The following is a 23639-nucleotide window of genomic DNA, read 5'->3' on the forward strand; positions in this document are numbered from 1 at the left end:
TGTTCTGTCTTTTTCCCCCTTTTAATGTATTTCTCCTGTCCAAGGTTGTTCTGGCCTAAATTGGATTTCTTCAATTTAAACTATGACTTTGATTTCAGTAATTGTTTTTATTTTGGACCTTGTTCCTATTTGCATATTGTAATTGCGTTCTCTGGTGCTTGTTGTGGCCTTTGGCAAAGATCCATATTTGGAGGCAGCATGTGTCATGACCCCCGGACCCTCAAGGTACTGGGTTCATGCATCAGACTCAGACCCCCACCCTTAGGGAAATGAGACTGGAACCAAAAAGCTATCACTTCACCCTTGCCAAGGCTGTGTACGCTCACAACAACCCTGCAAGGTAGAAGGTAGGCTGCCACCACCCCTGTGTACTGGTCCACTCAGAGCCAGGGGATCTCTGAGCCCAGAAGATATATAAAACCAAGGTCCTAAAAGGCAAGAGTCACAGTTACACTCCTTGCCAGGCACCTCTGGTTTAACACTTAAAATCCAAGCCTTTAACTTCTTAACCTTCTTTGGTAGTTAGTGACTGAGATTGGTCAAGGTACGGAATCCAGAACCATCCCCTCTCTCAATTGAACACACCAGGTTAAATAGAAGTAGCTTTATTAAGAAATATAAGTGCACATATCATATAGCAGCAAGTAATCCTTTAAGACCATTCACCCAACAGGGGTTTAGGTTCTTACAAGAGAATTCATACACACAACAAGAAAATAACAAACTAACTCACCTAACTACTTTCACACGAGGTAGTTGGTTGCGTGGCATCTCTCCTAAGAGAGATGGATGTTCAACATAAAGCAATGGAACCAGACATAGGTTGCCTTCCCATAAGCAACCCTTGGAACCATAAGGCAGAAAGGTTTGGAACTCTGGTGCCAGTCAGCATAGGCAGAGAACAGAGAACAAAGGCTATGGGTCTCTAGCCCTATACTTAAGGGGAAAGGATCCTAACGGTCCAAAATTAATTGACCAATCAGGAATTGGCTGATGTAACTTTCTTCTCGATGTTTCTCACATTTTCGTGCCTTCAGGCCCCCCTCCCAACTGTGTTTTTCCAACTGTACAGGCCAAGGATGACCTTGGGTACCAGGCACTTGCTAATCAGCAAAGATAAACAGGTGCAGCTTGTTAAGGCTTCTCAACGATCTTCAGCTGGGAAGTGAAACTCAAATTTGCAAATTGGCAAAGGCTTGTCTTTTTCTAACTGTAACCGTCTCTCAGAGTCCCTTACTGGAGCCAAAGTATTGTTATTAGATTTTTAATAACTCATGACCATTACAGGTTCATGACACGCCCCTTTTCGGGAAGATGATGTCAGAACTCTGGATAGTTCTGCGTCATCGCCACAGCAACCAGGGATAAGGGAACAATCAAAAATTCCATCAATATATCAACATTGCACTATATACAGTATATATATAAAAAAAAAAAGTTAATACATTTTAAGCAAGTGAGCTACTTCTTGACTTATGCCTTCTAGATATATTCAAAGTTACAAAATAACAACAACAACAAAAAATTAAGGGACCCCTAAACACCCGAAAAAAGAAGACTTTATTAAAAAATAAAGAGATAAAAATATAAAATGGGGTAATCCAAAAGCTGGTCCAGGTTCAAAAAAGGTCATGAGCCATAAAATCCTATAAAAGTCCATAAAACATGTTAAAAGCGTAAAAGAGTAAAACAAGGTCTAAAAACAGTCCAGAGGTCATCAGAGCTGGGAAATCAGTCAGTAAAATAGGCATGAATCAAATTTCAGTCAACTGGAACAGATAAGCGAGATAGAGCATCAGCTACTACATTATCGCGCCCTTTTATGAACTGGATTGAAAAATCAAAATCTTGAAGGGCCAGACTCCAACGTAACAATTTTTGGTTGGAGTTTTTCATCCTGTTCAACCAACGCAAAGGGGAATGGTCTGTCTGCAATTAAAATGATGTCCCCATAGGTACGGGCGTAACTTGTCAAGAGCCCAAACCAAAGCAAGACACTCCTTTTCAATGGTAGCCAAATTGCGCTCTCTTGGAAGCAATTTCTTACTAATGTATGCAATAGGGTGCAAATCTCCAGCGGCATCTTCCTGGAGCAAAGCAGCTCCAAGCCCAAAGTTAGAGGCATCCGTCTGAACTACAAAAGGGCTTGAAAAATCAGGGGCTTTCAAAACAGGATAGTTTACCAACATAGTCTTTAAAGCATCAAAAGCACTTTGACATTTATCAGTCCAAATGACATGCATTGGCATAGTCTTTTTGCACAGTTCAGTTAGGGGGGTAGCAACACTGCTAAAATGTGGGGGGAATTTTCTGTAATAGCCTGCTAACCCCAAAAAAGACTGAACTTGTTTCTTAGTCCTAGGGACAGGCCAATTTTGAATAGCTTCGATCTTAGCCTCCAGGGGTTTTACACGATCCTGCCCCACCCTGTGGCCAAGGTACACAACTTCCCCCAACCCAAATTGACATTTCTGCGCTTTGATGGTTAGTCCAGCGGCCTGCAGTCTCTGTAAAACAATTCTCAAGTGATTCAAATGCGACTTCCAGTCAGGGCTAAAAATGGCTATATCGTCCAGATACGCGCAAGAAAATTCACCTAGGCCATTAATCACAGAATTAATAAGCCTCATGAACGTTGCTGGAGCGTTTCGAAGTCCGAATGGGAGAACCTTGAACTGGAACAAGCCCATATGCGTGACAAAAGCAGATTTCACAGCAGCGTCCCCATCTAGAGGCACTTGCCAATATCCCTTGGTTAAATCCAGTGTAGTGATGTATTTTGCTGCTCCCAGCCTTTCTATTAAATGATCCATCCTAGGCAAAGGATACGGATCCACTTGGGAAATCTGGTTCAGCTTCCTGTAATCCACACAGAAACGCACTTCATTAGCTTCTCGTTTAGCCACTAGCACAATAGGGGAGGACCAGGGACTGGTAGAGGGTTCAATAACTCCCATTTCCAACATAGCTTGAACTTCCCTCTCTACTACTTCTGCATTCTGCCCTGTAACTCGATACGGAGAAGCTTGCATAGGGGGATGATTCCCGGTGTTAATAGAATGAATAGCCAAATCAGTTCTTCCAGGCTTACTGGAAAACATAGGTTTAAAGTCAGTCAGGATTTGGACTAATTGATTTCGTTGCTCCTGAGTCAAACCTTCAGGTAGGGTAATTTCAGTTATCCCCCCTGCTTGTTGACTTTCTGTAACCAAGTCCAAAGAATCCTCTACAAATTCACACACCTGAGCACAAGCCATAATTAAATGTCCATTAAGAGAATCAGATTTCTCAGCTTGTAACAAAACAGCCGAATTGGCTTCCGTTTTGCTTTTACAACTTGGAGGCTTCCCTTCTTTAATAGAGCTGTCTTAATTTCTTGAGAGCCAACAGGCGGCACTTTGCATTCCATCAGCCCCCCTCCTCTGGGCTGCAAAGGCGAACTTCTTTCCCGTGGCTCAGGCAAGCGCACGGCCCACTCCTTCGAAGCCTTGGCTTCTCTCCCACTACATTTCAAAGTATCTAACAAAACTTGAGACCTAGCAAGAGCATCCCTCTCCGCTCTACGTTCAGTCTCTTTATGGTGCAGGAAAAGCAGATCTGCTCCTATCAAAACGTCCCATAAACTGTTGGTTGAATGAACTAGAACTCTATGGCGCCCAGTCCAATTCTTGTACGAAAGCGGCAGCTCAGCTACACGAGCTTGCACTGTCCTGGGTCCATACGCTGTGACAGTCACTTGTAAGTCTGGGACATATTGCTCTGGCTTAACTAGGTGTTCAGCAATACTGGTAATCTCAGCTCCCGAATCTACCCTTCCCATGATCTGAACACAATTGACATATATGGGTTCTGAAAACTGCGTTTGAACCCATTCCTTACATTCCGATGAAAGAGGTTCTGGATAGTTTCTCCCTGGCAGCAAACTATCCTTTTCTTTTCCCTCTCTGCCCCCGGGTATATTTTGTACAACACTCACCGACAGGGCTTTGACTACCGGTCCACGAGGAGTTTCAGGACAGTCTTGTGAATTTGGGGCAGAAAATACAAAATCCGATTCTGCTCCTTCATTCTCCTCTGCTGACGACCAAGAAGAAAGTTCAGGGGGTTCCGCTCCAGGTGACGCTAAGTCTCTTACACGCCCAACTGGAGCAACCCTTGGATTCTTCCTCCCAGCAGGATTGGGCTTAGGCAAGGTTTCAGAACAGGAATTAGCCTTATGGCCGATTTTTCCACATTTAAAGCAAGTTATTTCTACAAGAGGTTTCTTTTGTAATGTAGCCTCTGTCAGGGCAGAAGGTACTTTGAAGTAGCCGTGCCCTCCCTTCACTTCCCTCGGTGGTTGCCATGGTTTCTGCATACCTGAAATCTCTCGCCCGGGCGGTTTCACAGGAACGTTCTCAGGTTTCCGAAACAGAGTAAACTTTTCTCCAGCTCTCTTTTTAAACATACGATCTGCTAGCACGCCTGCTTCAGCCAGCGAACGGGGCTGCTGGTCGCTAACCAGAGCCATCAGGTCTCGAGGGAGACGTCTGTAAAACAGTTCTTTAGCAAACAGATCTAAAACCTCCCCTCGAGTTGCAGCTTCAGCCGTGTCTGCCCAGCGCTCCACATTCCTGCCCATCCGCGCAGAAAAAGCTGAGAAGCTTTCCCGAGGCTTCTTTTGATCTGCCTCTAAACGTCGAAAACAGTCCTCTGCTGTTAAAGCAAAGTGGGACCTGGCCAGAGCATAGAAATAATCAAAATTATCTGCATACTCCACTGGCAGAGAGTTCAACAATTCTCTCAATTCGCCTTCAGCGTTAATGCGTACAGCACTCATCCAGTACTTTTTAAGCACACCTTGGTCTCTACAAGAGTGAGCAAAAACTTGAAAAAAGGTAAAGATGTCATCTGTCTCACGAAAGGTCGGAAAATATTTTTTATGGAGGTCTGGTCTTCCTCCTCGCGGTTGTTGCAGCTCACGAGCAAAACTTTCCCTACTCCGGCGATCCTCCTTCATAGCCTTGAACTGTAGGGACAACAGCTTCATTTGCTTGGCTAGGTAACGCTGCATACTTCTAGGCAGCTCTTCCCCATCAGAATCTTCTTCCTCCTCATCTTCACTGTCCTCCTCACTTTCCTCAGTTTGCTTAAACACGATCTCCTTGTCATCCGCAGAAGGCTGAGGTATAAACGACAGAGCAGCAGCGCCTTCCTCCAGCTGAACAAGCTGACTAGGCAACGCATTGTCTGCCAGGTGCACATCCTCGGCTCCGTTCTTTTGAGATCTGGTTTTTATCTTTTGCGACATTATGCACTGACCTTACTACCCAAAGTAACAAACGGTTGTGTCAGAAGTCTCTGTCAAATTTACAACTTGCTGCAATGCACTTATCTCACACAGCGTGTTCACTTAAGAGCAGGAATGGCTTCGATCCTCACCGCTGCCAGCCATGTCATGACCCCCGGACCCTCAAGGTACTGGGTTCATGCATCAGACTCAGACCCCCACCCTTAGGGAAATGAGACTGGAACCAAAAAGCTATCACTTCACCCTTGCCAAGGCTGTGTACGCTCACAACAACCCTGCAAGGTAGAAGGTAGGCTGCCACCACCCCTGTGTACTGGTCCACTCAGAGCCAGGGGATCTCTGAGCCCAGAAGATATATAAAACCAAGGTCCTAAAAGGCAAGAGTCACAGTTACACTCCTTGCCAGGCACCTCTGGTTTAACACTTAAAATCCAAGCCTTTAACTTCTTAACCTTCTTTGGTAGTTAGTGACTGAGATTGGTCAAGGTACGGAATCCAGAACCATCCCCTCTCTCAATTGAACACACCAGGTTAAATAGAAGTAGCTTTATTAAGAAATATAAGTGCACATATCATATAGCAGCAAGTAATCCTTTAAGACCATTCACCCAACAGGGGTTTAGGTTCTTACAAGAGAATTCATACACACAACAAGAAAATAACAAACTAACTCACCTAACTACTTTCACACGAGGTAGTTGGTTGCGTGGCATCTCTCCTAAGAGAGATGGATGTTCAACATAAAGCAATGGAACCAGACATAGGTTGCCTTCCCATAAGCAACCCTTGGAACCATAAGGCAGAAAGGTTTGGAACTCTGGTGCCAGTCAGCATAGGCAGAGAACAGAGAACAAAGGCTATGGGTCTCTAGCCCTATACTTAAGGGGAAAGGATCCTAACGGTCCAAAATTAATTGACCAATCAGGAATTGGCTGATGTAACTTTCTTCTCGATGTTTCTCACATTTTCGCGCCTTCAGGCCCCCCTCCCAACTGTGTTTTTCCAACTGTACAGGCCAAGGATGACCTTGGGTACCAGGCACTTGCTAATCAGCAAAGATAAACAGGTGCAGCTTGTTAAGGCTTCTCTAACGATCTTCAGCTGGGAAGTGAAACTCAAATTTGCAAATTGGCAAAGGCTTGTCTTTTTCTAACTGTAACCGTCTCTCAGAGTCCCTTACTGGAGCCAAAGTATTGTTATTAGATTTTTAATAACTCATGACCATTACAGGTTCATGACAGCATGATTCCAAATACAAGTTGTTAGAAAATGCAGGAGGGGCGAGTGCTCTTGCACTCGGGTCCTGCTTGTGGGCTTCCCATAATGGGCAACTGGTTGGCCACTGTGAGAACAGGATGTTGGACTAGATGGGCCACTGGCCTGATCCAGCAGGCTCTTCTTATGTTCTTATAATAAACTGACCAGCATTTCCCATGAATTTACATTTACAGACATTTTTGCTCTGACAAGCTTTCCCAGCTGGATAAATTGGACTCTGCCACAGTTGTATTGTTTTAAAAATATCTGCTGTTTATTTTTGTGTGTGCTTGTGCTGTTTGTAACTGTTTTTTAGCTGTTCTTATTTTGTACATTGCCTTGGAGCATATGTGGAAGGCAAGTAATAAATAACAAGAACAACAGTGAAATTAATACTACAGTCAAAACAAGATTATTTCGAAGAAAAACTCCAATAAATAACAGAAAAGCAGGCGCAGCAGCAGCAGCAAGTTCAAAGTATAAGAACTAGCAACCAAAGGCGTCTGGCCACAAAAGTGCCACAGTTTGCTTGACAAAAGGGACAAAGCCCCAGCACACAGCTTGGGAGTTGCAGTGGCAGGGAGTTCCAAAGCACAGCAATCGAGGTGGCCCCCGATCCTTGTGGAAGCCAACCTCTGGACTCCGAATATGAGGGAGTATGAATTTGAACATCCTCCGCCAATCGTAAGCTGCAACAGTGGTGGCTGGTGCCCATTGGGACTGGTAGGTGGAGCCAGAGCCAATGGCCGGCAGAGCTAGAACCAGAATGGCTGATTCTAGCTCTGTTCCCATCCTCCTCTCTTCTACAAGGGCAACACTGGGACTGAGGAGGAAGGAGACAACAGCAGGGCCATTCCTCTGGACTGGTTGTATAAGCCAAAAGGCAAGCAGGTGCAGGGCTGGTTGGGGGCAGACTAAGGTTATAACCTGTTTGGTTTAAATGAAATAGGAACAATATGTAGTCCTGTTTCTTATATCAAACAGGTTATGGTCCCAGTCCCACAACGCATGGTTTTAACTAAACAAGGTTATGGGACTGGGCCAATTGGTGCAGTTTGGTATTGTCAGGAGCCATCACTAGGCCTAGAACCAGGGAACCCTCGCTCTGTGTCTGGGTCCACCCGTGTGGTGAGCCACCCAAACCAGAGCCTGAGCCTCTACCTTGGCAGCCAAGTGATCTCAGGCTTTTTGAAAAACGTTCATGCAAACCTGCGTTGTGCATGAGTCTCTGATGGACAGGGAGAAGCCTGGAAGTACACGTGCATTAGGGAGGGGGTGTTGTTACTTGGCACCAGCATGCACACGCAAAGTTTAAATGGCCGTTGCCGCCCCGCTGTGATTGGAGCAGTGAGGGGGAAGAGCCCAGTTTGGTGGACCACCAGCAGCCCTACAGTGGAGGTCAGTAGTCGGCAAAGAGAATCCACTTGCTCTTTGACGGTGGCAAGTGGCGCCTCACAGGAGGAGGAGAAGTGGCTCTGCTTCGCTCTTAGAGACCCTCACCACTCCTAGCCCTGCCTGGTGCACGGCAGAGAGGAGCACTGCTCAGTCATCAACCAGCCAGCAGGTGGTAGTAGCCTGATTTTGGGGGGTGGGGGATTTAGCAGTAATCTCTTCTGTGTATATGTGGGTGGAGCACAGCTGGGTCCTATTATTATTTGTATTTTTATCTAGAAATTATTTAAACACAGAGAGATACTACATGATATGCATAGTATGTTATCTTATTAAAGACCATAGATAACAACTGGATAGGGATTGCAGGTACATAGTTTGAATATATAAAGTTTAACGCTATTAAAGTGCCTTTGCAAGCTCTTGACAGTTGCACAGTGCTATGCCTTCTTGGCTACACTAGCGACTTCCCAATAGGGAACTCCCTGGAATGGCTGATTGCAGTGGGGCTTGCTGTCAGTCCCGATCAGCAAGCCCTGCTTGCAAAGGAACAAATCAGGAGCTCACTTTGTTTCTTTTTAGGTGCATCATGACCTGCCCCACACTTCACATCACATACATAAGATGTGCGACAGGTGGCCGTAGTTTGGAGAAAACTGCCTCATGAGCCAAATTTAGACCCCTGGCAGGCCTAATTAGGCCTGCAGGCTGGAGATTCCCCACCCTTAATATAGTCTATAATAACCAATACTACATTTTCATAATTGTTCTGTTCCAGTATCATAGCTGAATACCAATTTTCATGGCTTTTGAACCTTCCTGGATCCTTTTATAATGTCAGCCTGGCTTATACATAAGTGCCCTCCTCCACAGCTTTCTCACCCATCCTTCTGTTGAAAGAAGAGTGTTATTTTCAGTGCATATCTGGGTCCTGTTCAAGAAGTGTGTGTGTTTGATGAGAAACTAAGAATAAAGTTTCCTACATGCTTAATTCCTTGGAACACATTTCCAATGCTGAAGCTCCTTGAGAGAGTATGTTTGTGCTGCATAATGCATACAATGGGACTTGGCTTACTTTCTTGAGTTGTATACTCTGTATAGTACATGCTTTACATGCAGACTATTTCCTGGTCTCTAGTTGTGGCACAGTTGTACTCTGGATTGTGTGTGAGTTTTGCTACCCATCTCTGGATGGTATTGTTTGTTGGAAAGGGCCCTGTAAGCACATGTTGTAGTTGGACATCATTGAGCAAGGATAGTCCAGGTGATGCCCACCCAGTGTTGGTGGACTCCAACTCCCATCAGCTGCACCCAGCATGGCTGATCTTCAGGGATACTGGGAGTTGTAGTGCAACGACATCTTGGAGGTCACCAGTTTGGCTACTCCTACCGTAGAGGAACAAAGTGTTTTCTGGGGACTTACCCTCCAGAGTTCCCAGGATCTGCCTCCATGTCTAGTTAAGTATAAATCCCCCCCCCAAGACCTGGCAATCCTACTCTTGCATGAGATGCTTCCTACTTCACTTGCTAGCGTGGTGCTTCTGTTGCTAGGCCAGTAGTGTAGAGACGCATTCAGAACTGCAGGGTCCCTTCATGATCACCAAAGCCACGCCCACTCCCCCTTTTTTACTGCTGGGTTGACAATGAGATCCTTGTTGATGCCTTTTCCCACAACAGACATCCCTAGTAGCCAATAAGCATGAAAGGGGAGAGAGCTACTGAGAAGAGTCTTCTCAGTGGCTGACTCATTTCCTTTCACTCCAATCAGCAGGAAAGGACAAGGAAGCATGTTAGAAGACCCTTCTCAGTGGCTAACACTCCTTTCATGCTGATTGGCTCGTAGGATGCTGGAGACATAGGGACCCTGCTCCCAAAAAAAGTAAGAGGTCTAAGACCCCCTGAGGACTACACCCCTGTAAGAGGCCAATAACAGCTACCAAAATCTCGTCTTGTCCACCTTACTTCCTCTGGCGTGGTTTTCTTTTTTCTTGCAGGCAAAATCTTTCACTTACTGGTGCTCTTCTGCCCTCTTCAGGAACAGAGCGCAACTACATTTGAGACAGGCCCGGTGCATATGAGACGCACAGCTTCACTTCTTACCATTCTTACATGGAAACTGTGTGGGGATTGTCAAATGTGATGATGCTCCTACGTACACACATGGGAATAACTGTTTTAAACCGCCCAGAGAGCTTCAGCTATGTGTATAAATGCAATAAATAAATCAGTATTGGAAGCTGCCATATACACATTCAGACTATTGGCCCATCTCACTCAGTAATGTCTGCACTGGCCAGCAGCATCCCTCCAGAGTTTCATTCAGGCATGGAATCTTTCCCAGCCCTACCTGGAGATGTCAGGGATTGAACCTGGGACCTTCTTCATGCAAAGCAGATGCGCTACCACTGAGCTACGGCCCTTCCCGACTAGGCATGAAACATTTCCTACATGGCTGATTTCATCACGCCTGGCCCAGACATCGGGGCTTAGGACAGAAGCCAAAATGGAGCTGGCGTTCTGGTGTTGTTCCTTTTCACTCTAGTCTAGAAGCTCCTTTTTTTTTTTTTTACCAGCAAAAATTGGCGGCTAAAATATTGTGAAATGTTCTGAAGCCAGAGAGTCGGGTTAGACACCATACATTTAAAGCACATGACTTTTCCCAAAGAATTGTGGGAACTGTAGTTTGTTAAGGGTGCTGGGAAGTTGTAGCTCTGTGAGGAGGAAACCACAGTTCCCAGGATTACATGAGGGAGATCATGTGCTTTAAATATATGTTGGATGTGATTTACACATATGGTGTGGATCTACCCACAGACCCTGCAAAATCTGGGTCCGGTTCAGATTCATTCACACTCTCTCGGACTGAGACAATCTGACAGGTTATCTTCCTAACTCAGTGCTGTAGGTAGCAATTGCAGTTCTGTATGCCCTCCTATCCAATAGATCCTTGCGAGAGAGAGAGAAATCCGCCCCAGGTGAAATCCTTTTCCTCTTTCCAGACCTTCTATATCTGTTGGTTGATTGGTTTTTCCTCACTGGGAAGTGCCTGTTTTCCCAGGTGAGGAGGGTGAGAGCTGTTGCTTCAGCAATGAAACAGCTCAGACAGAGAGCTTATATAGGAGCCAGAGGCTCTCAGCCAGGCCCTGATCCAAGCAGATGCTTCCATGCATTTCCCCCTCCTCCCAAGTAGCTTCACGTGCAACCAGCTGGGCATTTTGGCAATAGCCCCGAAGCTCCTGTGGCCTGGGCTTGATGTTTCGCCAGCTCCTGTGGCCCTGGGTGAGACGGAAGCAATGTAAGAGCCATTCAGGAGCCCGGAAGCTGGTGTGGAAACCTCCAGTCCTAGGGTAGGGATGTCCGGATCCAGCTGTTCTACTAGCAATGTGGAGATCTGCTGGATGGTCCCATTCCCCTGATCCCTCACCCAGGTTCCAGATGTGAGCAGGGTGTAAATTTTAACAGCTGGGTGTGTATGAAAGCACCAGGGCTGGTTGTTGAAGACCAAATTCTCTCCTTTGGAGGATGATTCTCTGAAATGCTCCTTTAATCTTTCCACCAGGTCTCTTACGAGTCCCGTAATTTCAATCCCGTCTTTGTGGAGTGTTTATATTATGTGGTTCTGGTGATGTCATGAACCTAAATCCATACATTTTTGTCCCCATGCCTAAATGCACATTTTTCTTTCTGCTACAGTGTTAAATGCTTAATGTTAAGTTAAAAGGTTTCTATTTAAAGCATCTGTTTATGTTCCACATCCCAACGATGACATGTTAGCATGGATCTCTGCTTTTACTGGCTACGCTCTTTGCTGTGTCTTTTTTTAAAAAAAGTTGATTTCTGGATATTATTTTTATTTTATTTTTATTTTACAGTCTTCTCTGGGAATCTTTGGGAGCAGAGTAGCAAATATTTAAAATGAATAATGGGGGGGGGAGAGCAAACCAGAGATTTAGAGATATCCCTGCTTTAATGTGCAGTTGCCTGGTGGGACCTGTGAAGCTGCTATGCACAGGATATTAAAATACCGCCCAGGATCGTGAGGGTCAGAGTAGATGGCTCTCTGAAAACGTCATTGCAATATATGTGTGTGCGTGTAGCAGCAATTTGAAAAAGGGCAACTGCAGCATTTGAAAAGATGAGGAGGAGGAATGGGCAAATAAAACAGGAAAAGATGCTGCTTTGCAAAAATCTACGATGCATTCTCATTTTGAATTCTGTGCAGGCCTGGTCTCTCCATCTTAAAAGTGGTCTGGGAAAAGTAGACAAAGGAACAGGAGACTGAAAATTTGTCAGGGAAATGGAGCATCTTTTGCTTGGAGAAAGGCATAGAAAACTGGAGTTTGTCAGCTGGGGGTGGGGAGACCAATGGGAGCAATAGGAATATGGTAGAGCAGGCTTTGCCAACCTGGTGCCCTCCAGATATTTTGGACACTCCAATTAGTGCCAGCTGGAATTGATGGGCGTTGCAGTCCAAAATCACCAGGTTGGCAAAGGCTGGCGTATTGAAATTCATGCTCACTGGTTGTTGTGAATAACAACAGGCACAAGTGGCTTTTCTTTTTTAACATTAGGTTTTCAAGGTAGATTATAAAAAAGAATAACGGTAAGACAGTATTACACAATGTATAGAAGATTACTTGTTTCCAAGTCACTTGATTAGAGGCTTGATAAATGCTGATTTAATAAATATAATGTATATAAATACAAAAATAGGAAAAATTGCACATTTCTGGCTTATTTAAAATGACACAAGGAAGTGCTTGATCTGTGATAAAAGCTAATAGCATTTCTTATCATTTCTATATGTCTTTTAATAGGAAATACGGATATATTTGTTTTTGCACCGTATGGTGTTCTAGTATGGTATAAGCAATCTCCATTTTTCAGTAAAAAAAACACCTTAACATCATAAAAACATAAGAAGAGCCTGTTGTATCAACCCAAGTAGAGCCCACCTAGTCCAGCATCCTGTTCTCACGGTGGCTAGCCAAATGCCCCAATGGGAAGCCCACAAGCAGGACCTGAAGGCCAGAGCTCTCTCCCCTCCTGCAGTTTCCAGCGACTTGTTTTCAGAGGAATACTGCCTCTGACTGGAGAGCATGGCCACTGTGGCTAGTAGCCATTAACAGCCTTATCTTCCATGCATTTGTCTAACCCTCTTTTAAATCCACCCAAGTTGGTTGCCATCACCTATTTGCCTGCCTTCCCTCACTCTTCCCTCACTATAAGCTTAGTTAGATTTGTAAGTTTAGTTAGATTTGTATGTTTCATTATAAAGGCCATTTCCCAAACTCTAGAGAGCCAGGTATTTATCAATGGTGGAAGAAAGAGCATAGTTAAATTGTGAAATTCGCTCCCACAAGAGGCAGTGATGGCCACCAACCCGGATGGCTTCAAAAGAAGATTATTTATTTGATTGATGATTGATTGATTGATTGATTGATATCCCATCCTTCCTCCCAGCAGGAGCCCAGGGCGGCAAACAAAAGCACTAAAGACACTTTAAAACATCATAAAAACAGACCTTAAAATCCATTAAAATAAAACCTTTAAAAACATTTTTTCAAAAAGCTTTAAGACATCTTAAAAAAAGTTTTTTAAAACATCGTTGTTGTTGTTTTTTTAAAAAAAGGTTTTAAAACGTGTTAAAAAGCAATTCCAACAGAGACACAGACTGGGATAAGACAAATTCATGGAGGATAAGGCTATCAGTGGTTACTAGCCATGATGGCTATGTTCTGCCACCATAGCCACAGGCTGCTTCTGAAAACCAGTTGCCAGTAGCCACAGGAGGGGAGAGTGCTCTTTGCACTCAAGTCCTGCTTATGGACTTCCCATGGGCATCTGGTTGACCAATGTGAAAACAGGATGCTGGACTAGATGGGCCACTGGCCTGGTCAGACAGGCTGTTATGTTCTTAAGACAATTTTTCCAGTTTTTACAGATTTTTTTCCCCTGCTGTTAATAAATAGGTTACCATTCCTTGATCTTCTTTTGATAAACTCACAGTGGATAGATCTGGCAGTGGGTGTTTGCCGTGATGATACCTAGGAATGGAACTTCCCTATTCAGAGGCAGTATATCCCTGATTGTCACATGTTTGGAATGAACCAGAGGGTGACTACTTCCATCATGCCTTGCTTACAAGGTTCCTTGTGATTGGCCACTGTTGGAGTTGAACACAGGATGGCTCTTGGCTTGGTTCCCCCCTATAAGCAATATAAAGAATTTAGTATTTTTATTGTCTCTTCCCTGTCGGCTTCCCCTGCTCCTGTTTAAAAACATTTTCTTGCTCTTTGTTAAGCTATGACCATTCGGAACGGGGGGAATGTTCTGGTCCCCTGCTACCCCTCCGGAGTGATCTACGACCTCCTGGAGTGCCTGTATCAGTACATAGAGTCCGCCGGCCTCTCCAACATTCCCTTCTACTTCATTTCGCCTGTCGCAAACAGCTCCCTCGAATTCTCCCAGATCTTTGCCGAATGGTAAGTGTCAGGAGGCGAAGGGGTCCGAGACCGTGGCTGGGGAGGTCACTTTCAACATGAGAAAGAAGTTGTGGGACAGGTCCTCTCTCTCCCATCGCTCACCCTTCATGCCACATGAATGCCATTCCACCCCCTTAGCACAGCCGGTACCCTCCAGTTGTTTTGGAACACGGAATTTCTGTTAACCCCCACCCGGCGACGGCGACTGATGGGAGCACAGCCAGGCTGGCTGGAGCTAGTGGGAGTTGCTGGGCTCCTACTGGGAGGAAGGGCGGGATGTAAGTTTGATAGACAGACAGTCAGTCCAAAACGTCTGGTGAGCACCAGATTGAGGACGTTCTGCTGTAGCAATTCAGTTGCTCGTTGTTCCCTTAATCAAGCCAGCGATCCTTTGCTTTGTGGAGAAGTGGGCTCCTGTCTTAATCGTGTCAGGATGTTTCGTGGGAAGCGATTCATAAATGAAATGAAACAATAGTCTTCCCATGGCATAATGTGTGAAGTCGGTGCTTCTCACAGAGGCTGGTCCAGCTTGCTTTCTCTTCCTCTGTGAGATTCTTCCTTTGTTTTTTTAAGCAAGGAAATGGTATGAACCAGATCTCCCTCTATATCCGCTTTGGCATGAAGCACTTAACACATTGAGTGGGTCTCGGGTAGAAAGAAAGGAGTGGTGTCCACTCCTCCATATTAGAACATAGGAAGATCCTTACACCAAGTTAGGCCATTGGTCCATCCATCTAGCTCAGTATTGTCTACACTGACTGGCAGCATCTCTCAAGGGTTTCAGATAGGGGTCTTATCCCAGGGCCACATAACTGAACCTCTGGGACTTTCTGCATGCAAAGAAGGTACTCTTCTACCACTGAGCTACGGCCCTTACCTTAAGACATGGGGAGTTGCCTTTTTCTTCATCAGAACCATCAATTCATCAGGCTTAGTATTGTCTGCACTGACTGGCAACGGTTCCCCAGAGTTCCAGAGAGGGGACGTTCCCAGTCTTACCTGGAGATGCTGAACTGGGAACCTTCTGCATGCGAAGCAGATGCTCTACCACTGAGCTATGGCCCTTCTCCAAGTTGCCAGCCTGGGAAGTGTATGACCCTGACCGGCCACAAATTTTGTCAGTTTTCTTTCAGGGACATCAACGTTGTATATGTGAGACGCAATGAACTGGATGAACTCGCTAGTTCTGACCTGAAAGGAGGGGACCTTACCTCAGTGGTGGTAGATTCCATGCTTTGAACGCGGAAGGTTCCAAGCGCAGCCTTTGGCATCTTCACCTAGAAGTATCAGGTAGCCGGTGATGCTTGAGGCAGCCTCTGCCATTCCAAGCAGACCACACAAGGCCAGGCAGTAGGACCTGCTATAAAGCAGCTCCCTGTCTGACATCTCTATTTAACATTTCCTTCATATGTAAAAGGTGAAAAACATCAATTGCTATTTTATTTATGTTAAAAATGCTTGCTCACCTGCCAGAATTTTAGCACAACGCTTCAGGCAATAAAATAGCGTCAAGCCAATGAGTATCTTTTAAAACACCGGCCCTGGAATGCAATCCAACCCTTCCAAAGCCTGAAGAGGGTCGTCTTAAAGCTCTGGTTGAGAACGTCTGGCCTGTGGGTCTAATTAGGCCTGCCATGCCTCACAAGTTGGCCCACTAGGCCATTTTGGGCAGCCCACACCCACCTTTTCCCACCATATAAGACATCAGGTGCAGGGAAGTTCAAGTTGGGCCCCCTGCAAAGGAAGGCTCAGGAGCATACAGTAAGTGCATTCTCAATTCTTCCTTTGCAAGTAAAATTTGGCACTTTTTGGATCTGGGGGCTTTATCTACCTCCTTGCATGACGACAGGAAAAGGTGCCAGATTCAAAGAGTGCTGAATTTTTATCTGCAAAGGAATAATAGAATCATAGAATAATAGAGTTGGAAGGGGCCTATAAGGCCATCAAGTCCAACCCCCTGCGCAATGCAGGAATCCAAATCAAAGTGCTCCCGACAGATGGCTGTCCAGCTGCCTCTTGAATGCCTCCAGTGTCAGAGAGCCCACTACCTCTCTAGGTCATTGGTTCCATTGCCGTATGGCTCTAACAAGAAGTTTTTCCTGATGTCCAGTCGAAATCTGGCTTCCTGCAACTTGAGCCCATTATTCCGTGTCCTGCACTCTGGGAAGAAGTGGGCAGGCACTAGAGTACACTTCTGATTCTTCTTTTGCAGCCGTGGCTGGAAGTCAAGGGGATTGACAGGTGGGCAGCTCTGCCCATCTGTCAAAGTGGCCCATGGAGTGATGGCTACCTCTGGATCTGGCCCTCTGGCCGGATCCAGGTCCCTAGCCCTGTCTTAAAACACCCAAGAAATCCCATAAGGATTGGGCTTAGGGCAGGAGTGGGGAGGGGCGGGGACCCTGTTGCCCTCTCGATGTTGTTGGACTCCCATCAGCCAACATGCTGGCCAGCGATCAGGGATGATGGGAGTTGGAATCCAGCAACATCTGGAGGGCCGCAGGTTCCTTGCTCCTGGACTCAGGTGAGTCTTGGAGGACAGCCATTTCCTTGAGGTGGCTGGATAAGACCATAAGAAGAGCCTGCTGGATCAGGCCAGTGGCCCATCTAGTCCAGCATCCTGTTCTCACAGTGGCCAACCAGGTGCCTGGGGGAAGCTCCTTGTCAACCTCGCCTCCTCTAAAGATGGGGATGCTAAAAGGCTACAGAATCAGCCGCGCTGGTTGCCATCTGCTCCCACAGGGCCTCTCTGCTTTGATGGGAGATCTGAACAGTAGATGGCAGCAGTGAACTGCAAAGAGTTGTCAGATGGGTTTGTAAATCCAGCTTCTTTTGCTCTCTGTCGCTTCCTCCCTCTTTTGCAGGCTGTGTCACAATAAGCAGACGAAGGTGTACCTGCCGGAGCCGCCCTTCCCTCATGCTGAGGTAGGAGACCTGCACGGCATGCCCCATCCTGTGTCACCTCCAGGAAGCAAAAGGACGGCGGGATGGGGGAGAAATTAGAACTGGTTCTCAGTTAAAGGAGAACCTAACAAATTCGCACTTTCCAAAACGATATGCAAACTGAGACGCGACAATCCTTTGAAATTCACCCTTCTCCGAATTTGGCAATTCCGTTGTCCAGTGAAGTAATATGTACAAAACCGCATAAAAACGAACACATTAGTGAAAATAACATGAAATGCATTGCATTAGGGGGAAATCGCATGCAAAATGTGTATGTTAAGGGAAATTCACCAGCGAATGTTCATGAGGATTATTTAAAGTCGCCAGCTGATGTGGAGAACTGAATTTAAAATTGGAAAAATGGGAGACTCTGAGACAACGAAACCGGCCTTTTCACCCACCCCTACCTCTGCCGAGTAAGACCATTAGTAATCACGAAGGAGGAGGAAGCTGGCAATGGCAAAGGAACATTTTTATATATAATATATATACTTTAATTCATTTTAACATTTTATAAACCACCCCTTCATCCAGAAATGGATTTCAGGGCCGTATGCATGGACATTTAAAATCTATACAATGTTAAAACAAATACTGAACAATTCAATGAAATGGAAAGGAATAACACTTCAGCCAGCTGAAAAATGCAATAATTTGAAATGCCTGGACAAATAAAAATGTTTTTAACTGGTGTCATAAGAACATAAGAACATAAGAAGAGCCTGCTGGATCAGGCCAGTGGCCCATCTAGTCCAGCATCCTGTTCTCACAGTGGCCAACCAGGTGCCTGGGGGAAGCCCACAAGCAGGACCCAAGTGCACTCTCCCCTCCTGAGACTTCCGGCAACTGGTTTTCAGAAGCATGCTGCCTCTGACTAGGGTGGCAGAGCACAGCCATCATGGCTAGTAGCCATTGATAGCCCTGTCCTCCATGAATTTGTCTAATCTTCTTTTAAAGCCGTCCAAGCTGGTGGCCATTACTGCATCTTGTGGGAGCAAATTCCATAGTTTAACTATGCGCTGAGTAAAGAAGTACTTCCTTTTGTCTGTCCTGAATCTTCCAACATTCAGCTTCTTTGAATGTCCACGAGTTCTAGTATTATGAGAGAGGGAGAAGAACTTTTCTCTATCCACTCTTGGGAGGGCATTCCACAGTCAGGGTGCTACCACGAAGGAGGCCCCCTCTTTTGTTCATGCATGGAACAGGGAGAAGAGCCTCCTTTGATGAGGAGAAGGGCTGTAGCCCAATAGTAGAGCATCTGCTTGCAGAGGGTCCCAGATTCAATCCCTGATGGCATCTCCAGATAGGGCTGGGAAAGGCTCCCTGTCGAGCCACTGCAAATCAGTGTAGAAGGTCCCAGGTTCAGGGAAAGATTCCCCACCTGAATGCAGACAATACTAAGCCAGATGGACCAATGGTCCTAATGCATGGGCAGGTTGATACATATCCAAGACTGGCCAGTAGATGTCCTCCTCAACTCCTCTTTGCTACCTGCAACCTCCTTGCCCATCTTCAGAGATTTCACCAAGAATTGTCCAACCAATTTAAGCCCAAACATTGTAAATTTGAGGACTAGCAACTTCTTCCTCCCTCCTTTAAAATTACTAAGTTTAGCTAAGATTTTTCCAGATGCTGATCTAACCTCTGTGCGAAGTATCAAATGTTAAGCTCGCACTGAATTGCATAGTGTGGTCTACACTGACACCATCCGATTGTCACCAGGGACTTCTTGGGCTCTGTATGGAGCCTTTCTGAGGATCCTTTTCAGCAGCTCTCTGAGAGAAATGGCTGGAACTTCATTCCTGGGCAGTGGTTGCTTTTTGCAATCTCCGTGTGTGGCTCACTACAGCCATACTACCCTGAACACATCTGATCTCTGAAGCTAAGCACGGTCAGGCCTGGTTAGTACTTGGATGGGAGACCGCCTGAGAATCCCAGCTGCCGTAGGCTTAGAGGAAGGCAATGGTCAACCACCTCTGAATACCTCTTGCCATGAAAACCTTATGAATATATATATAAAAAAGATTCACAGAGTTGCCATAAGTCGAAATTGACTTGAAGGCATATTTATTTATTTGGTATTTATTTATTTGTATTTATTTATTTAATTTGTATTTAATTTGTGTCCCGCCCTTCCTCCCAGCAGGAGCCCAGGGCGGCAAACAAAGCGCTAAAAACACTTTAAAACATCATAAAAACAGATCTTAAAATACATTAAAACAAAATACCGTTAAAAACATTTTAAAAAAACAACTTTAAAAAAGGGTTAAAAACATTATTAAAAAACATATTGAGCAATTCTAACACAGACTCGGACTGGGATAGGTCTCAACTTAAAAGGCTTGTTGAAAGAGGAAAGTCTTCAAAAGGCACCAAAAAGATAGCAGAGATGGCGCCTGCCTAATATTTAAGGGGAGAGAATTAAACAGGGTAGGTGCTGCCACACGAAACGTCCATTTCCTATGTTGTGCAGAACAAACCTCCTGATAAGATGGTATCTGCAGGAGGCCCTCATCTTCAGAGCGTAGTGATGGACAATATAAGGGATAAGACAGTCTTTCGGGTATTCTGGTCCCAAGCTGTATAGGGCTTTGTGCACCAAAACTAGAACCTTGAACTTGGCCCGGTAGCAAATGGGCAGCCAGTGTTGTAATAACAACAACAAAAACGTGTGGCCCAAATGCAAGTTGTTTGGAGTCCTGTGTTCTGAAAAGCCAGCAACCTTCAGCACTGCTGCCTGCCTTCAGGTACTGCCTGCAGCGACCAATAAGTGCCAAGAGCCGCATGACCCAGTAGAACCGTGGAGGTCAAAGTGAAAAGCCTTTTTCCACTAAGGGCAGTCGGAGGGGGCGAGGGACATGAAGGCAATCCATGGTGCACCTGCTTCCCTATTGATTTTCAGAGGGAGGCTTGGCATTTCTAGGTGCACAAACCCACGTGACATTGATTGCAATATATTTTGGCCTTGCCAGGCAAAGGCCGTGTAGACTTCTCCCAGTTTACAACCTTGCTTGTTGACCTTCCATATCGCACCCTCCTCTCTTGAAAAGAGAAAGCGAGCCGTTTGGGGCCGCCTTTGTTTTTATGCTACAATTTAGATATAAAGGCATCGTTTTTATCACCTCCAGCTGACTCCCTCCCCCCCACCCAGCTTTTGGTCAATAAAGAATCTTCCCACTGCAGATAAATGTCCTTGAAGTTGTTTCTTCTCTTTCCATACTTGAAAAAGTATGCTCCATATTTCCATCTAAATCAATGTGCAAGGCAGCTTACATCAAAATATAAAAACGGGTGGTGGTTGTTTATGATGATGTTATTGTTGCTGTTATTATTTATTACTACTACTATTACTACTACTCAGTAGTGTAGTGGCAAAATCCAGAAGTGCAGGGTCCCTTCATGATAGCCACAGCCATGCCCCCCCTTTAGGTTGAGAATGAGATCCTTGTTAATGCCTTCTCCCACAAAAACAGACATCCCTAGGAGCCAATAAGGATGAAAGGGGAGACTGTTAGCTACTGAGAAGACTCTTCTGAGTAGCTAACTCACCTCCTTTCACTTTGAATTGCTCCAATCAGCAGGAAAGCACAAGGAAGCATGTTATGAGACTCTTCTTAATGGCTAACACACTCTCCCTTCATGCTGATTGGCTCATAGGATGTTGGAGGCATAGGGACCCTGCTCCTAAAAATGTAAGGGGTCTAAAAACCCCTGAGACCCTGGATTGCTACACTCCTGCTACTACTGATTCTACTACTGCTGGTAACTATTACATTTATATCCCACCTTTTCTCCAAGGAGCTCAAGGTGGCATACATGGTTCTCTCCCTCCTCATTTAATCCCCACAACAACCCTGAGAGGTAGGTTAGGCTGAGAAGCGGTGACTGGCCCAAGGTCACCCAGTGAGCTTCATGGGTGAGGATTCGAACCCTGCTGTCCCAGATCCTAGTCCAAGGTTCTGAACCACTATACCACACTGAAGACACATGAGGCCACCACCTTGCTGAGGCTAGATCAGTGCTTGGATGGATGGATGGATGGATGGATGGATGGATGGATGGATGGATGGATGGATGGATGGATGGGAACCACATGCACACCACTTTGGGTTCCATGATGGAAGAAACCTGGGGTAGAAATACAATATAAAATTAAATAAGATTAGATTGCAAGGACATAAGAAGAACCTTCTAGACCAGGCCAAATGCCCATCTAGTCCAGCATTCTGTTCTCACAGTGGCCAACCAGATGTCTCACAGCAAAGCCTGCAGACAGGGCCTGATGTGCTCATCATGAGTTGAAAACTGCCGCCACTCAGATCCTCTCAGGCATCTGCATGGCCATTGTGAACAAAAAGGATTGTTGACCTGATCCAGCAGGCTCTTCTTTTGTTGTTATTTTGTCACCTTACTTTGTTACATGTTCTTAACCAGAAAGTAGCAAATTGCATCAGTCATTGTGCCCCTAGTTTCTTGCAGATGGGACTATTTTATGTATTTCCTTAAAAAAGAATTATATACTGCTTAGTTTAAAAAAAACTTCTTAAGGGGTTTAAAAAATACCTATGAGAACAGACTTTAAAAACAGTAAACATAATAAAATTGTCAAAGTACAGATCAACAGTTTTTAAACATAAAAATGCATGTAATAAGCTTACATTTTGCAATGTTTTGTAGGAGGTTCTGCTCTTACAAACAATTCCGCATCTATAGTTGGTTATAGTTGAAAATGCAGCAGCAGCTGAACTCCTAATCTGAGGCCAGATGATCAGAGCATATTGCTCTGAATTTCCATCTTCTCCATTGATTATCTGCTTGTTTCTGGCTCAGTATGAGTGCTGATGTTAACCTTTGAGGCCCCGTAACATCCGGGACCAGGTGACCTGGAGAGCCACTGCCTCCTTCCAGGTGTGTGGAGTCCCAAAGCGTGCAGACAGGCCATCTTTGGTGGAAGAATATGCATAAAAGCCAACTGCCCAAGTGCCAGTCTTTCCTTACGAATTCACAGGCAAATCTGGCTGCTTTCACAGCATCCCATAAATCCCTCTTCCCTTGTGCCAGAAAATGCCCGTCAGCACCAGTAAGACAAGTCCTGTTACTTTTGGGTTGTCTCAGAAATTTCAAGAGCTGCTGTGTGGAGATGAAATCCGTATTTTACAGGATCATACTCGTCCAGCACGTTCTCTGCTGAGCCCGCAGCTCTCGTAGCTGGAGGTGATGCTTAGATGTTAAGAGCTACCCCCTGTGGGCTTCAATGAGAAATCTTTTCCATGCTTAATTACGGGCGTATTTGGAAGACTTTGGGCCACTTATTAACTTCCAGCACATATTGCATGTGTGCATTTAAATTCCACACCAGAAAGCTGAGTTGGGGAATTATGAACAGCCATATCGTAGAAAGAGGAAGGCAGGTTGTCTGCACAGATTGTGTCTACCTAGCCAAGACCTGGCCGGTAACTGCCAGATAAAATTTCCATTCATTATTATTAATTATTAAATTATGGATCCCACCTGAAAAGGGTGCAGGATGGCAAAGAGCAAGACAATTAAAAATAAAAGTGTTAAGAACATTTAAAAACAGACACATATCCTCACAGCAAATATTTAAAGGTTTCCAGAAATAGTCTCTTTCAGCCATCAAATGCCTCGCTAGATAGGAACGTTTTTAAATCCTTCCTGAATGTTAATAACCAAGGAGACAGATGCACCTCACCAGGGAGGGTATTCCATGAATGAGAAGCAACCACAGAGAAGGCCCTATCATGGGTCAGAAACAGCCAATGGCAGCACCGTCAGCAGGCCCTCCCATGCTGATCGTAGGGCCTGAGACAGTTGATAAGGGTCAATACTTAGAATCATAGAAACATAGTGGAGTTGGAAGGGGCCTCTAAGGCCATCACGTCCAACCTCCTGCTCAATTAAGGAATCCCCGATGATCATTGGCATCTGGAGGGCACCACATGGGCTACTCTTGCAGACATTGGTGGGTCAATAGGGCAAGCTGTGACTTCCATCTTGGTGGTGCCCCAAAAGTGCACCTCTCTGTGTTTATAGAACCCACTTCGCCAATGGGGAAAGATCCACTTTGTGCTTCTCTTGGGGACAATGTTGCAAGTGGGAACCAGAATCTGTCCAATATCCTCCACTGACGGTGACCTCAGGCAGAGAGTCAGTGGTGCACATGGTATTCTTCACACACACACACACACACACACGGGTCCTTTACATATAAAAATCCTGCCTCTACTGCTCCCCTGTTCTCGTGATGGGCA

General features: G+C 45.3%; 1 protein-coding gene across 2 annotated transcripts in view; it reads left to right on the top strand.

Annotated features, from left to right (window-relative positions):
- Positions 1-23639, top strand: part of INTS9 (integrator complex subunit 9) — a 90028-nt gene that overhangs the window by 41208 nt on the left and 25181 nt on the right. For both annotated transcript variants that reach the window (XM_061626502.1, XM_061626501.1), the window contains exons 10-11: positions 14244-14424; positions 17286-17346. In XM_061626502.1, coding sequence (XP_061482486.1) covers positions 14244-14424; positions 17286-17346 — 242 coding nt within the window. The remainder of the gene's footprint in view (positions 1-14243; positions 14425-17285; positions 17347-23639) is intronic.

This window comes from Rhineura floridana, chromosome 4 (genome assembly GCF_030035675.1).
Source record: "Rhineura floridana isolate rRhiFlo1 chromosome 4, rRhiFlo1.hap2, whole genome shotgun sequence".
Taxonomy (NCBI): Eukaryota; Metazoa; Chordata; class Lepidosauria; order Squamata; family Rhineuridae; genus Rhineura; species Rhineura floridana.